The 17,530-nt window shown below is 45.9% G+C and overlaps 1 protein-coding gene across 1 annotated transcript in view; it reads right to left on the reverse strand.

Annotated features, from left to right (window-relative positions):
* The window catches only part of ARHGEF19 (Rho guanine nucleotide exchange factor 19), a 275,868-nt gene that overhangs the window by 15,050 nt on the left and 243,288 nt on the right, over positions 1 to 17,530 (reverse strand). The window contains exon 13 of the mRNA XM_069611104.1: positions 13,927 to 14,085. Within this exon, the coding sequence (XP_069467205.1) occupies positions 13,927 to 14,085 (159 nt within the window). The remainder of the gene's footprint in view (positions 1 to 13,926; positions 14,086 to 17,530) is intronic.

Raw genomic sequence — 17,530 nt, forward strand, 5'->3', positions numbered from 1 at the left:
AAGAGAAGGGATAACGAAAGAGTGTGGCAGAAGTAAAGAACATAAAATAGATAAGAAATCAGATTTGGCAGGAAGCAGTGTGCTTCTTGCGTTGACTCGGGAGGATCGCTCGAAGCAAGAGGATGCGCGGAATAACGCAGGTTCGATCCTGAGGTCCGCGCTTAGAAACCTCTGGGTAGAAACCTCTGGGTATTAAGTGCGTTATAAATAACCAATAACCAATTACAATATACAATGGGGTGAGTTTGAGGGACATTCTGACCAGGTTGTGGAGGGGAGTCAATGGAACAGTTGCCAGGGGCAATACATGGGTGGACATACATAGATTAAGGACAACCAACATTGGACATTTTTAAGTGCAGGTAGGCGGAGTGCGAATGAAGCAGGGTGCAATGGTGAAAAGCAGAGTCGGACTGGGACATAAAACTGTTTCGGGCACCAATGAAAAAGTGGCCCACAGTTAAAAATGTGAATTCATTCCTTTTGTGACACTGTTTGAGTAGTACCCAAGGGGGAGTTTTTGGATAAAATATGATGCAAGTTGTGCAATTTAAAGAATATTTATTCAGCAACACTGGCCAAAACTACTACCCGCAGAGTGAAGTAACTTATGAAACTGGCCCACATTGGCCAAGAAAGTGTCCCACTTGGACCAAAAAACTGGCCCATACAAGCATTTTGCATGTTTGGTTCAGGCATTGCCCTGTCGCCCTATAGGCCAGTCTGAGCCCAGTGAAAAGGGCTGGGCAACAGGAATTAAGATAACCGAGAGAATGGGACAGAGTGAGAGATGAGGTAAAGCTGAGGAAATGAGGTAGAAAGAGAGGAAGTAAGAGATAGGAGGGGCAACAGGAAAACAGTAGATGGAATGATATAGGCATATGGACACATGGGCACACCCCCTTTCCTCACATGGAGGTCGACTGGGTGATGCATTGCACACATGAGGGAAGTGTACAGGTGCTGTGCACATTTACAGAGTGAACGCTCTCGGTTTGAAATAGTTTGTGTATCCACCCCAGCCAGCCCCGTCTTGTACCCACCTACCTCCACCCGTTTGTTCATGCTGTGCCCAGCGCACATCCTTCTGCCTCCACCCCTTCATTTACGCAGTCGTTCTTAAGCCCTCCTTCCCAGTCAGTTTGTTCACCATTGTCCTTCTTTTATCTTCGTGTCTCGGTCCATTTGATTTACCAGTCCCCTTTCTATACTCGCCAACTCGCACTATTTTGCTCACTCTCTGCCTTTCCCACCTCTTTTCATAATCGGCAGTGGATTTCTCACTCTTGCTCACGCGCATACACATGAGGTGAATGCTGGGAAAAAAAGCATGGAATTCGGGATGATGTGTCTTTTTCTATATCTGCCCACTCTCCTGGATTCGTCCGCACAGCACAGGTGCAACCCCTGGAACAGAGTTGACATGAGGGGGTTCTCGCATTCCGCAGGGAACCCAAAAGCAGGTCAGCAGGAATCCGCCTACCAAACCTGCATGGCAGCCTGATTCATGTGGGCTCTGCCTGCTTTAATGTGGGTGAAGTCCAAAGGGAATCTTGGAATCTTTGGCGCAGTGAAGGCCACCCTGCTGGTCCTGGCATCCGCCATGTGCGTGTGATCACTTTGGATTCACAATGTGCAGCAGTGGGTAGGGTTGCCACCTTTGTTTGAAGCAAAAACAGGACTTGAAGCCCTGCCCACATTGTGGAAGCCCCACCCCCTTGACATACCCCTTTCATAGATATGAAAACTTGTACAAAAGCAACAGAATAGAAAAGAAATCATGCTTTCAGCTATTTTTGAGTGTACTTAAGTTCGTTTTTTTTTTTTTTAAATAGCAATCTGCATTATTAAAATAAATAACGTAAGGCTGAAATGAGATTTCATTGAATTATATACCATAAATGTTGTGACCTAGGGAAGATAAAAAGCTGAACTGGTACTGACATAATTAGATCCAGTGACTGTCAAGCTGTTCAAATTTTACAGAGCTGGGCATTAACACACTTGACCATTTTGCCAGATCAATAGATGACCCTAGTCATATACTTTCTGAAAATGTTATTCGTTTTAAAAGCAACTGCAAAAAAATTCCTATAAAAAGTGTTTATGCTTTGAATGCTAGTGAATCCTTGGAATAGCTCGGTAGGTTAAGAGCCTGCTGTTGAAATCTAGCAGCAGGCACACTAACACACCAAGCCAACATTCCAAAAGAATCTCACGGGGAGAAAAGGTCAGTGTGCCGAATTACCATTTTATAAAGCGGACACCAATTACAGAATGGTCTGTTGCAATTTTTAAGAAACTTTGCCATTATTGTCCAACCAAATTAATTTTATATGAGCAACAGAAGTTTAAGGCCTAGTTTAGGCGCATACAGCATTAAGATGGTTCTTCCCAATCCCTACCAACCTTTTAGAGGCAGAGGACAGTCATAAATTCCAGCCCAAAAATATTTTCCACCAGAAATGCATTCGTTTTGTCAGATGAGATAAGAGCCGGAGCGGGGTTGACTGAATTGCAACAGACTTCTCCCAGTTCCTCCTAGCCAGTTATTAAATCTCCCCGTTTTATCTTTGCTGTTGGAGTTGTTAGCATATCATACGGCAATATTAGAGATAGGTATGTTATGTGCCATTGTTATAGCACACACTGGCGTTGGTATGGCCTCGAAGCGCTGTGTGCATGAACGCCCTTTGGAAAACAGTAGTACGAGGAATGAGAAGTGATGAAAGGAGTTGAAAAAGGCGCATGTGCATTTATCACCATAACGAAGGTAAGTATCCTGCTCCCCCACCATAATCAGACCCCCAAGCTTTTAGCAATTTCACAATCCTTTAAAGGGCTGCGAAATCAGCCGTTTTGCAAAAACACCCACAAAATCAGCCGTTTTTGAAAAACACACTAAACAGAAGGTTTTGCCAAAATGGCAATTTTTAACCCCCGAAAAATCGGCATTTAAAAAAAAAATTAAACTAGTCACCATATGAGGAGAGCAGTGGGCCCGGCGGGAAGCAGTGAGCCAGAGGGGGAGCAGTGTGCCAGAAGGGGAGCAGTGTGCCAGAAGGGGTGTGGTGGACCAGAGGCCGAGTGGTGGGTGAGAAAGCAAAGAGGGGGAGCTGTGGGCCAGAAAGCAGAGGGGGTGTAGGCCAGAAAGCAGAGAGGGAGGGGTGGACCAAAGGGTAAGCAGTGACCAGAAAGAGAGGGAGCAGTGAGCCAGAAGAAGGAGGCAAGCTGCAGACTGGGAAAAGAGCGTGAAAGGCTGGGAGAATAGCTGCGAGACAGAGAAGGAGGGAGAAAGAAGCAAGGACTGTAAACTGCAAGAGAAGCTGGAGAGCATAAGATGTGAGTTGAGAGCATGATTTGGGAGTGTAGCAGGGACTAGGCAATAGCATTTGTGTTAGCAGGTAACAGAGCAAGTAAGTATGCGCATGCCTGGCAGAGTGAGTGGTTTGGGAGTGTAAGTGTGATTGGTGAGGATTGCTGAGTGAGGGGTACTGCTGAGTGGGTGGTGTCGGTGCTTGGGAGATTGGAGAACATAGAGGGAAATATTTGCACTGTTACAAATTATAATGATCAATAAAGTTAATCACCATAAAAGTAGAGCATAACAAACACTGTTCAGTCAAGCCGGGAACATCTGGGACTCTTAACTACATACAAAAGGTGCAAATAACAACGATCTGCCTCTTTTGCCACCCCACACACGTCTTTCTTGCAACCTAGTTCTATAGCACACTCTAGTCAATAAAATACATGAAGCACAAATGCAGCAACAAATACAAATGTATGCCACTAAATGTGTTTTTTTCATGTTGTAAAATCATGGAGGTTCTGAAAAATGAAGTTTCATGTTTTCCAATGGAAATGCAGATCTACAAATAGCAGGCTTGACAATGATTGTGGGTCCAGAGACAATGGCCCTCATTCCGAGGTTGGTGCTAGTCATGGCGCTAGTCATGGCGCTATTAGCCATGGTAAAACCAGTCCTTCCCTTAACGCCTGGTAAAACCAGGCGTTAAGGGAAGGACCCGCAAAGGGACCTCGGAATAGGGCGCAAAGGGATTACCGGCACCGGTGTCATTACCAGTGCCCGGTATCCCTTTGCGCCCGGGTCGTAATGAGGGCCAATGAATGGTGTAATTCTCACTTGAAATTGGTTAGTTAGATAGAGCTAAAGGAGGGGGCTACAATCCAAGAAACGTATATAGGAAGTCCCGCGACAAGTCTGACACCACCCATCCAACCCTGGCTGTTCATTCAACTGTGACTTGCAGTCTGGGACTTGTAGTTAAGCTTTTCCAAAATGTGTGTACTGCAAGACAAATGCAGATTGGCAGTGCCTAAAAAGCAAACACTGATCACTAGTCTGCGTCTTTCTCACCACTTTACTCTATAATGCGGTTGTGAAGCAGATATGTAGGTGGGTGAAGTGTCAGTGTTTTATCCTGTGTTTCTCTACATTCTGGTATTCAGAGTGTTGCTTTTCATTCATCATTTCATTCACCATTGCTGAGCTGAAAGTGACAAAATGCAAAAAAGAAGCCAGGCCTGGATGCCCTATTCACACGTGACACTGCAACAACTTCATGTGTCTGAAGTCTGCAGTGAGTCGGATGTATCATTAATAAACATTTCTTGATTTTTTCATAGTTCAAAACAGTCATCCAGCATATTGTTGCGAATAGGATTAAGTCAAATATGCAGTTTTGCAAAAAAGTACTTTTTGCAGGCAACTGTGTGCCCTTTCTTTTACAAATACACCAAATAGCTGGTGAGGTCTATTGTCTGGAATGTTCTTTAAAATGCATATGGGCCATCAGAATGAACAGCCCTAACATTAGCACTTTGCAAGAAGAGTTGGAGTTTTTCACATGAAAGGGTCACCATGACCCATTTTTCATTAATTGCTGACCACTGGGCAGCACATATCTGACAAAGGAGTTGTAAATCACAGGTCCAGAGAGAACACCACACAGTACATATGCAATTGACACCCTGGCAGGCTGACACACACCTGAAAACCCCAAAGGCCGCTTCTGCTGCTACGCCATTGGCTGCCTCTGAGTCTTTTGTGAAACTGAGTTTGATCCACGGGGAGAACAAATCCAGATTTGTGTGGAAACTGGACAACCAGACACGGATCTAAAAATACGGTCAGTCCGGTCCAAATCCTGATAGGTGGCAACCAGGGGTGTTGTTTGGTCTGGAAAAGACCTGTGGCTACGCTAATGTTGGAACTGTCGCGACAGGGGTCTAGATAGTCTTTTGGTTGTAGCTCCTGAGATTCTATCCGGGGCTACAACCAAAAGACGAGGGGCTATAGCGCCCTTAGCCCCCACTCCCCTAGCAACGCCTCTGGTGGCAACTCTAGCAGTGAATGGCAGCGGTTCCTGAGCCCTTTCTCTCTACATGCAGTGAATCATGGGAATCGGGTGTGAATGTACCTGACCTCGTGGATGCAGTAGTCGTCTGGCTTGCGTCCCCAGATTATGGGCTGCAAAGAAAAAGCACATTGGTGTCCTCGTATATCTTTTATTACTGACACCACTGCTCGCTTTCTCACTTATGGACGGATGCCATTGAGTCAGGACAATCCGGGTGGATGAGTCCAAGGCGCATCAGTGGGGTCGCGCTGATTCCTCTGGATCCTCATGACTCCAGGTTCTGGAGCCTTTTCCCACTTCACATGGTGATTCTGAAGAGATCTCTCGGCTGAGATCAGCAACGTTTGACCCCAAGACAAGCACGCTGGCTTTTATTGCTCCAAAGATTCATCCAGACCCTGCCTCCTTATTCCTGGTTTAGGAAAAGTGGTTGCGGTTTGCCAAGCCGGGATCATAATACCGATAACTACGGACCAGCTTTTGGATTCCCTGCACAGTGAGAGAATCCTTCATGGAAACTTTGGTTTAGAGGTTCTGACCAGGGATCTCACACCATACATGAAATCAAGGAAAATTTGGTGGGCCTGGATAAATACAGAGAATGTCTTTTACCATGCGTTTCCAGAATGAGGCCATTAGTTCTCTTCCTATTCCATTGCACCTCATCCTCTTCCCTCAATCAGTTTTCTTCCCATAGCCTAGTATTACCCCCGCCCCCATCCTTTCACTCACTCAGTGTGACTCCTTTGTGTTAGGTTGAAAGCCCTGAGATGTGGATCTGCCATAAACCCATTGATCCTTTGCCTGTTCTCTACCGGTTCACTAACTATATTCCCCAGAGTGTCATCTTCCAAGACCTCACCAAGGGTTCACTTCTGTCTGTTGTGCCTCCAGACCTTAAACCTTTCATGGTGAAGTGCCCAAAAGGTACCCCGTGTTTTTCTGGAAAAGCAACCTTACCAAGTTAGCTGTTCGAACCCCAAAAGCTAATGATAGAGCTACTGCACTGCAAGTAGCCCAGGCCTTTGCAAATAATTAGCGCATTATGGAAACAGTATTTGTAATATAATGTAGCTCAGGTGGTCTTCTCACACTTTTGGTGGTCTTGGTGTGTGTGGCTCTGTAAGAAACACGGGGATCGCTAGTGGTACCGTGGGAGCGGCAGATATGAAACATGTGGCATTGGTGGGTGCATGTTGGAAGTACCTGGTTCCTGTGTACCAATCTGCTTTCTATGGGTTTGACAGGGAGACTTTGGAGTACGCTACTCATTGTACCATGCAAAGTCTTGTCTCGTCATTGCCATCACGTAAAAGCTGGAGACACCAGGGTAGGGTCACACTACTGCACCTCTCGGACATGGTCAGGTGACGTAAGATCACTACAGCGGGGATGGACGCAGTGTAAATATGAGATAACATATCACAGGGAGGAGGCCGAGGTCCGACAGACTGTAGCATTTTGTTCTTTTGCAGTCAGCCTCTCGGTGGTGCGCTTTTATTAGAAACTCTGAAGTCATGGATGTGTACATATATGGTCTTGGCTACTCCCGATCCAAGATGACTGCTCAGGGCCAGCCAAGACCAGTTCTGGAGCGTATGTAAGAAGGATGTCTTGATTCAAGATTAAATGCACATCTGTGTGTTTTCCTGGGAAAGTTATAAAAGCATCACCTCTATGAATGCGTGGCCACCAATATTTTAAATGATGCATGATAGTTACTGGGGGCTGAGTGTGGGGATCTGAATCCACATGTTTTTCAATCAATGGGAAGAGTCCCAACGCTCAGAGAAGGAACCATAACCCGAAGACCTCTCTATGAAAGCTGTGCTATGGTAACTTCCCCAAGATGACACTCAGAAGACAAAATGCTGTTGGGATCTTTGGGTACCAGCCTTTTCATCTTTAAGGGGTGCTCACCCCTCTTGACCTAGCGGGAATGGCTGGGTCAGAAGCCTTAAACCCTCCTCTGTTCCCAAAAGAAGTCTTGCTGCTTTCCCATCAAAGCACCGGATGGCCGAAGACTAGTGGCAGGTGGAAACAGATAGCTGCAGTTACACAAGACATTGAACAAATGCCCCAGGGACTCCCATGATCCCCAGGTGTACATGAGCTGCACTACTGGGCCACCCTATGCGGTGCCTGGCTACTGGACCCACGTTGCCGGCTATTTGACAGCTGCACTATACCCAGCCCCAGGGCACCTTTGGCAACAGCCCAGGATCACCTCTGGTAAGGTTAAAGAGCCTTCATTTCATCAACAGAATCATTGCTGCCACACCAGAAAGGAACTTCCTCTGCCATTGGAGAATTCTGACTTTCCAAACTCTGTAAACTTTCTGACAGCTCACGGTAGCTTTCCTGTAACCGCAAATAATATTTCCTCAAAGTAATGTTAATAACATTTAGAATAAACCTAGGCTTTGCGACATTTTTAACCTTATTTAGTAAACATTGGTGTCTGAATACACAGGCTAACCAGGAATTCTCCCAGTCACGTAACCCATTGAACTATGCCATTTTAGAAAGTTACTCACCTGAAATTCTGCATTACCTTGTAGATGATGTCATCTATGATGTCATCATTGTGGTCATAGGATGCACAACAGGGGGCTTGAAGATAAGGTGGCGTTAGCTGAATTTCAGAGCTTTCGTGCCCACTGGATATTTTAGGACACTACCAGACCACTAGCCATGGCCTTCGGCACTGCCCACTGTCCATTTTAAGACACTACCAGGCCACTAGCCATGGCCTTCGGCCATGCGCACTGTCCATTCTAGAACACTACCAGACCACCAGCCATGGCCTTTGCCAATGGCCGGTGGGCACGGCCACTCTATATTTTAAAACACTTGCAACCCATTGTGCAAAGGCATTCATCAGTCACAAACTGATTTTGACCTGTTTTGACAGTGGTATTGTAATTTATAAAAGATTGCAGGCTTTGAGAACTCACAATGTTTTTAGGCAATGTGCAGTGAGATTGAATGATTTGCCAAGGATCACACACTTTGGTTAGGTAGCGTGCTACAAGCCCCTTGTTTTGTGGCCGGTCTATTGGTGACTGTTGTGATGCATTGCACGATGCCAACCACTACATCCTCATAAAACGTCTCCATGATACCCTCGGTATCTCGGCATGGGCACTAGGCTGGCTGACCTCTTTCCTCACTGACCGTCCGTCCCAGATTATCCTGGGTTCTTTCTCCTTACCGCCTCTATCTCCACCTGTGGAGTTCCTCTGGGCTCTACCTTTTCACACGGGCTCTTTAACATCTATCTCACTCCTCTTGGTCACCTTATCTCCACTTTTACACCACACTTCCAGCGACACCCAACTCTTCTTCAGACTTCCCGCTACATCTCTTCTGACCTCCTCGGTCATTCCTGACTGCCTGTCCGATATACAGTCTTGGTGTACCTCCAATGACTTCCGTCTCAATGGCAGCAAGACTGAGATTCTTCTTATCAGGACTCCTGTTCCCTCCTTTCGCCTTTCACTCTGGCCACCCTGGGCTCTCCACCCTCAGTTCCTCCGAGACCAGATAGCTGGGAGTTATCTTCGACTCCTCTCTCTCTTTCATTTCCAACTCTACCTCCTCAGAGGCATCTTTCCAGTCCTCACTTTCCCCCTGAACTCAATGTCACCAGAACTCCATACTCTCCAGGCTGGACTGCTGCAGCAGCCTATTCCTTAATCTACCTTCTTCTTCTAGGCGCTCCCTCCAGCTAATCCAGAATAGGGCTGCAAGACTTATCCTTGGCCTCAACCTAGGGACCAAATCTGTCCAATCCCTAAAATCTCTCCACTGGCTCCCGATTGCTGCAAGGATCAAATTGAAATTCCTCTGCATCATCCATAAGGCTGTCTGGGTCCTAGGACCACACTATCTGCAACTCGCTCTAACCAAATACTCTCCTTCCATATCCCTTCGATCCTCTGGCTCCAACTCCCTGCTTGTTAAGCGCTTTTCTAAGCAGAGAGCGGGCTGCCATTCCCTCTCCTCAGCTGGCTTCCTCCTCTGGAACAGCCTCCCCCTCTCTCTGTCTTGAGCCAGATCTCAAGTTCATTTCTTCTTTTCCTCCTCCTTCCCGCTCTCCATACCGTGCTAAACCCCCACAGTAGCTGTAATTGGTGTCCTGGTCCCTTATGTGTCCTCCTGGGTCCTGGTCTTCTGTCCGATCGTCTGCAGCATCCGCCCTCCCCTTGCACTTGCCTTCGGACACCACTTGGCCTGTGCTGCGTCACAGGCTGGCACTTACTGGATGGGCTGGTGACCACTCTTCCATTGCACTGTTACTGCCTGGTGCTTACCTGTTGCCCTCGCAACCGCCTTTGCACTTACCTGTTGCCTTGCAACTATCTCCCTGGCACTTCACCCCTCTGTGGAACCTTTAGCACTTTCCCCTTCCCCTGTCCCTTCTCTCTCCCAGCACTTGCAAGAGCCAAATGTTCTCAAGGCATAGTAGGACAGCTCTTTTCTGTATTTTGCATATTCCAGTACCCCGCTGTTTCCTGTTTCCCTTCCCATTGCCCTGCGGGCGCTTTAAATCACAATGGGCCTCATTACGAGTTTGGAGGTTGCCATGCTGTCATTACCGGCATGGCTACCTCCAAACTCGTGTCCGGGTCCCGAAAAAAGGGAATTATCGGGCCATTCCGACATTTGCTGGCCCGGTAATTCCCATTTTCTGGACCCAGACCCGGTATATCCCCAATCCCATTTGATCCCCCATAGGGCTCAATGGGAATGGGGAGGATACTAACAACGGACCCGTTAATGACGTGTCCATTGTTAGCATCCTGGTCTGCTCGCGGGTGCCGGTATGCACGTCTGGCCAGACCAGACGTGCATACCGCCACCCGCAAGCAAACTCGTAATGTGGCGGCCCGGTATGAACGGTGCCGGTACCTTACCGGCACAGTTCATACCGCAGCCGCCAGGGTCGTAATGAGGCCCAATTTCCTTAATGTGTAAGCGCCTTACAAATGCCTAATGAATAAATAAACTGCATTTAAGCAGCACTGAAAAGGGAATAAAATGACTGGCTGCAAGAATGCTTTTCCCCCATAGCAAAATTCAAAAGCTGGCACCCATGAATATGCGCAAAGTAAGTGAACAAATATCTCAAAGTAAAATATGCAAATGTAGTTCAACTGACCTTCCCCTTAGAAGAAAGTGTGCAAGGCAAAATAGCTTTGGACTTTTAAAAAAAGTAAGGAACACCAGAAAAATAACATGAGAGAAGAAATGTTCCAATAAATATGCTGGCAAAGAATAAAAGTTGCTCACCTTTTAAACCCAGCAATCTGTCGTGAAATATTCCTTGGAAAACAAAATCCCAATACGAAGCAAGTGCTTGTGGTCTTGTGGGTAAGCGTTTGCACTGGGAACATGACAACCTGAGTATAAATCCTGGTAGCTAAATGCTTAAGCAAGCTTGCCAACCTCAATAAAAAACAAGGGGCTGCGTCCACCCTCTGAAAAAAAGTTACGCCTCCACCCACATGTGTCCTTTATTTGTGCCCTGAAAATCAGCCACAATCAGGTGCAAATAACTGCACCGGTGTCCAGGATTGCAAATTCTCTAGTCACATTGTGGACAAATTCTCATGATTTACTTGCCTTCTCATCATTTCCCCTCCAAGCCCCCATGTATGGCTTTCAACAATACTCTGCTTTATAAAAAGAACTTGAAAGCACACATACCATAGTGTCACTCAAATATATAAATCCTTATAGAACTATGTTAGGCAAAAAGTGTACAATTGTGGCATTAATCCCCCATCTTGACTGGGAGACTACAAATACCAGAATGCAATTCAGTAAAAGGCAAAAAAGTTGTCTCCAAGTGGAATACTTTCAAGGACTGACAGTAGCACGGTTTAAAAAAAAAGAATGCGGTTGCTGTATGTTTTCTTAGTGTCTTATGAGATATTTAAAACTAAAAAAACATACAACATTCGGGACTGTGGACTGTCTCCCATCCATGCAGTAACTGCGACTGACCCTGCTTAGCTGCAAAGCGAGGAAGGGACCGGCCCCCTCAGGTCATGTGGCTCTAAGTGGTCTTGTAACTTGGGCTAATTTATTAGGCAACATGACCTGAGGGGGAAGCCCCTTCCTCACTTTGAAACTAAGCAGTGTTGGTCCTGGTTACTGCATGGATGGGAGGTATCAGGTAATATTATCCCCACCAAAAATATCGACGTACATATGGTCGTCGGGAACGGCCATAGGCAATATTTTTGGTGGGGATAATTTATGGGGTAAATGGGTGGGGGGATGCGGGGGTGACCCCCGCTCCCTTTAAAAATATATGGGGGTTGCAGGGGTGTCCCCCGCAGGTTCCATGGGGTAATATGGTGAAATTTTGTATGGCGAAATTTTTGCAGGGATATTATCACATGGAACCGGATGGGAGTGATTTTTCACCAGCTGTAGCTGTAAAAATATATATTTTGTAAACTATTTTTTCTATAGCCGTGGGTACAGAACTACAGATACCCTTGACTATCTGTAGTCATATTATAAACGCGAATATCAAAAAACGTTTGGAAAATAAATATTTGCTGCCCTCACCAAGTGTTCCCCTCCTCTGTGCCTGCTCCCCACACACCCATGATGGCCTCCTCAACCTCCCCTCCCTTTCTCCGAATCCCCCACAACACACACTGTTTCTGTGATGCAGTTTGCTTTCAAATGTCGGCTATTTGCAGTTATTCTTTCCAATCGATGACTACAGAAAAGCTTTGTGTTACAAACTCAGTCCCTAGACCCCTCCAATTCCAAAATGTCACTTGCTGTCCTCTTACCTCCCCCCCACCTCTAGATTTCTGCCATTTGCATTTTTCTTTATGTGAAAATGGCTTTTTTCCTGCGTTTCATTTTCCGATACCCTCGGCTATATCCGCCGCTATTTCCCACATTAAGCAAAAACAAAGATGGTGCCTGTTTCATGTCTAAAAGGACCCAGTTTTGGCAATTTAGCTGAGATATAGCTATCTATGTTGGAAAAGGGGCCACCCCCTTCTCCGTCAAATATTTTAAAAACTACTGCATGGAATAAACCAAACCACAAAAAGCCCTCAAGTCAACGCTTCGTGTCCAAGTTTTTTGGACCTGGTCCCAATCTGTCCAGTGGTTTGAGCTGTGTGCTCCGGCATAAATTGACCTTTTTTGTCTATGGGAAAATGAATGGGAAGTTGATCTCAACTTTGTTTTTTTGTGTTTTTTTCTTAATACATTTTTTAAGTTTTTAACATATCTTTACCAAACCTTGCAGTCTAGGGAGTGGGGGCTGCTTCCCTGAATGACTTCAAACCTTCAGCCAAATCTGTCGCAGGAGTCAAACATTAGTAGCAATTCAATTTTTAGTGGTTCCTATGGGAGTCTGACTCACCTTAACTGTAGGGCGCCGAACGCCGTCTTATAATATATACAATATACAATATACTGGGTGGACATCACCCATCCTGATTCTCCTTCTGAGAGATTAGCCTTGGCTGCTTTGCCAGCAGGAGAGTCAGGTCACCTCGAGGGTAACCCTGTTGCCTAGGTGTGGGAACAATTCTCTCACACCCTAAACACAGAGGCAGACTGAATGCTAATAACTCTATGCCCCGCCTCTTTGCTCACTCATTGCCACTCTCATACGCCTCGCTGTCTCCGTGTTACCCTTGTGCATTCATGATGCTACTCATTCACTCAATGCCTGTGTGTCCTCTCTGTTCTTGCTCCTTAACCCTTCAATTACTCTTTTCAATCTCCTTCCTATATTAGTCTGTGCTAAACCCTCATTGTTAAGTCCCCTGCAGAGATCTGCAACGCAAGGGAGAGCTCTATCACTGGCCGTGGCCCAGAGAGAGGGAGCATGAACAACAGTCTCAGGAGGATAGCTCAAGGGCAACGTGCTCACCTTGGAAGCAAGACGACACGCAGCACTGCAGGTTCGATCCCCAGGTCTACTCTTAGAAACCTCTGGGTATTAAGCACGTTATAAATAACCTATCATATCAACCTCTGGGTATTAAGTGCGTTATAAATAACCTATCATATCATAACATAAGAAAAGGAGAAAGGTGAAACCTGAAGGGAATCGGCTCCGGTGCATGTAGCAAGAGGATTATCCACACGCTTTGCTCATGTAACCGAGGGAGACAAATAATATTTGGACCCTTACAAATACATTGCTGTCTCAGTGTTTCATAATTGTCTGTGTCACATGAAGTAGGCCCAACAGTCGTCTTGCTCAGTATATAAACCCCCTACAGCCTCTTACTTCATAGCTTCCAAGTTTCCCAGGCCCATCCAGAATCTTTCAGCCAGTCCTTGGTTTTTCAGTGTTTCTTTCCCCCACTGCATGCTAGGACTTGTAGGCCCACCCTTGCAATAGAAAAATCAAAACTACAAGTTCCAGCATGCAATTGTAAGCAAAATCCAGGACTGGCTCAAGGTGTCACTCATGGAACTGGGAATCTTGGCGGGGAGTGACTTCACTCATGGAGTGTCTCAGTATCCTCCCTCTCACAGGACTCACTCAGTCTGGGCCCGCAGTAGGATCTGGTGCTTCAGCAGGCGGTTCTCGAAGAGCTGCAGGTGGAAGACATGTCCCGGAACCCCCTGCAGCTTCTTGCTGAGGTCATTCACCCTCAGTTCCGGCATCTTGGCATACACAAAGACCGCAAACTTCCCAATCCTGAAAGAAACGGACAACAGCGATAGTAATCAGAGACAGCAGACGTAGAGTGGAAACACGAGAATCAGAAAAAAGCATCATATATGTGGAAAGAGAGAAAAAAAGAGAGATGTTAAGCAACGAGGGAAAGCAAATATGGGGTGAGAGATAAAAGGAAGTGAAAGTAAAACAGGCAAACAGAGAGGGGTGGGGATCAACATGAATGAGTTCAATTGAATCCTACACACGGTCATAAAATTGCAGCCAGGGACAGTCCAACACTTTGAATAGAGCAGTAACTTTTTTAAAAGAGGCTTGACACTGCATCAGCAAACACTTCAGCCTTCTGAGATATCTTAGTAGTTCCAATAAAATGCACTGGTGTGTCTTCCTGATTTTTTTCTCCAGATGCCTACATTGTTTGTTTGTTTGTTTGTTTGTTTGTTTGTTTGTTTGTTTTAATATTTGTAATGCGTGCCAGACCCAGGGGTACCAGGGCGCAATGAGCATCAAGAAGGTTGTTCAGCTTAGGTTACAATGCTGTACAGGAACATACATTTACCCAATTTATACAATAATTAGAAGGTGAGACAAAGGAGCAGGTAGTTTGTACAGAATACGATGAGAAGCAGGTAAGTAGGTTACACAACTAAATAGCTACACAATGGTCAATATACATAGTATGTGCAAATGGGGAAGGGCGTACTAGAGATAGGTCAAAGGTCGTTTTCCTTGATCCAGTGGATACGGTTGGACCTGAAGCGGAGGAAAGGTACATCTTCCCTCAGGGGTGGGAGGAGGGAGTTCCAGTATGGGGCAACTTTGACCGGAAAGCTGCTTCCGCCAGTCTTGGTGCATTTAAATCTGGGCACCGTTAGGAGGTTGGCATTGGCAGTTCTGGTAGGGCGGTTGGAGGATTGTCTTGTAAATCTGGCTATAAGGTAATGTGGTGCGGCATTGTGGAGACATTTATGTGTCAAGGATGCTGTTTTGAGAAGGATTTTGTCTTTAGTGGAGAGTCAGTTATTGGCTCTTCTAATGTCAGAAATGTGGGCTTTCTTGGGAATGCTTAAGGCTGCTCTCAAGGCATTGTTTTGTAAAATCTGGATCTTGTTAGTAATGTATTTATTACTCCCTAAATATAGGGCGTTGCAATAGTCCAGTTTGGATAAAACAAGGGCTCTAGCTAAGGTGATGCAGTTGTTGGAGGAAAGGAAGTGTTTGGCCGCTCTGATTAGTTTGCAGGTATAGGCCGTTGAAGAGGCCATAGAGTTAACTCGTTTTTTAAAGGTCAGTGTAAAGTCTAGGGGGTAGAATCCAAGGGTTTTGACTACCTTGGCTACAGTGATATTATTGTCATCTATTCTGAAGTTGGAATAGTTGTGACCTAATTTGTTAAGGGTTGCAGGGGTGCCAAGGATGAGAAGTTCCGTTTTGTCATCATTCAGGCATAGACCGTGAGAGGCCATCCATGCCTGGATGATGAGGTACACTCTATTCACAAAGGTCAAATCCTTGTTGCAGTCTCCCGTCAGCGGGAAGAGGATCTGGGTATCATCGGCATAGTTAGTGTAGGTGATACCCAGGGCATCTAGATAATCAAAAAGGGGCTTTGTGAAAATGTTGTACAGGGTTGGGGACACACAGGAACCCTGGGGCACCCCGCAAGTAATGGGTATGGGGTCAGCGGCTGCTGATGGCGAGAAGACGCGCATTGTCCTGTTGTCGAGGAAGGATTGAAACCATCCTATCACTTCTTGTGAGAAGTGGGCAGCGGAGTCCAGGTGGTTGCATGGGATTTTATGGTCCACTAAGTCGAACGCCGCTGAGAGGTCAAGTAGGAGCAGTAGTGCTGCCTTTCCGTTGTCTCTCAGCATGTCAATTTGTGCCTTAAGATCAATTAGTGCAGTTTCGGTCCCGTGTTGGGGTCTGAAGCCAGATTGATGTACTCCTAAGAGGTGATTACATTCCAAATATTGTTGAATTTGAAGGTAAGCCACCTTGTCGAGAATATTAAGCAGGAAAGGGACTGTGGTGATGGGGCGATAGTTTGTAGGAATGGATGGGTCAAGAGTTTGCTTTTTCAGAAGTGGGAGGACCCAGGATTGTTTCAAATTATTTGGTATGGTGCAGGTGGAGAAAGATGAGTTGATGAGTTTGGAGATGATGGAGAAAGGTCACGTGCAGCATCCTTTATAATTTAGGCTGGACAAGGGTCGCCGTGGCAGTTTGAAGGTTTGAGAGTGAGGATGACTTTTTCCACATCTAGGGTGGATACTTTGTTAAAATTGAAGCGGAGTGGAGATTTATTCAGATGAGGTGTAGTGTGCGTGGGCAGTGGCACGGGAGGGTTGTCAGGCTTGGGGGAAAGGTGGAGAGTTTCTTTTTTGTTGTTAATTTTGGCTTGGAGGGTTGTAACCTTATTGGATAGGGCGCTCTGAATATTGGTTCACCATAACTTGTCCTTAAGGCAAGTGTCAGGGGCAAGGATGGGCGTTTCTATCTCTTTAAGGATGGTGAACAATTCTTTGGTGCTGGAGTTGGCTTGAGTAATATGTAGGTTAATGGAAGATTGTTTGGCGAGAATAATTTATTTTTTGTAGAGGGTGGCTATTTTACTGAGGTTATTTTTGTTAGTGACAGAAGGATCATGTCTCCAAATGTGTTCACTGTTCCGTTTTTCTAGTCTGATTGCTTTCAGATGAGGTGTGAACCAGTTGTTTCCATGTTTTTTGGGTTTACTCCATCTGAGTTTTAGAGGTGCTATGATATCTAAAGATGAAGTCATTATCTTATTATGTTCCTCCACCAGAGTAAAAGGGTCTGTCTGGTCTGGGAGTTCAAGGTGGGGAGGATCAGGGGAGATAGTTTATCAGCAGTAACATTGTCAGATAATCTTTCATTCAGCCATCCTCGTCCTTTGGATGGATCATGTTGTGGGCAAAGTCATCATGAACATGCCGTAGGAAATGCTCCTTTGCACTGTTGGTGACTTCCATCTGTTGGATGTTTCCAAGTGTTACCCAACAAAACCATTTGTAAACTGTGGCATTTCACCCACCTTTCACAGAAAGTATGCTGTAAAATGCAACATTGTAACCCTTTATTTTAAAAGTTTTCCCTGGAGGAAAACGCCCCTTAACCCCCTTTGGTTGGTCGAAGGATTTATGCCCATAGAATAAAGAAATTCAGCAGCCACTACTGCTGCTAGCACTACCGCACCACACGAACCCCGGCAGCAGCACACACACCGCACTCCACATGTACAACTTGAGACCTAGCAAAGAACCACTCCAGAAGAGTGGCTCCCCCCAGTGCTGTAGATCAGTCACCTAGCACATCTTGGGTTTACCCAATCAGATACAACTCAAACCACACAGAAAAATAAATACCAGCTCTCATGACTTTGGATACTTTCGGTCTGCACTCATCACCACCACTGCAGGCTTTCCCACCTGCCTATCTC

Source organism: Ambystoma mexicanum, chromosome 8 (assembly GCF_040938575.1).
Source record: "Ambystoma mexicanum isolate Mex_15411 chromosome 8, UKY_AmexF1_1, whole genome shotgun sequence".
Lineage (NCBI taxonomy): Eukaryota > Metazoa > Chordata > Amphibia > Caudata > Ambystomatidae > Ambystoma > Ambystoma mexicanum.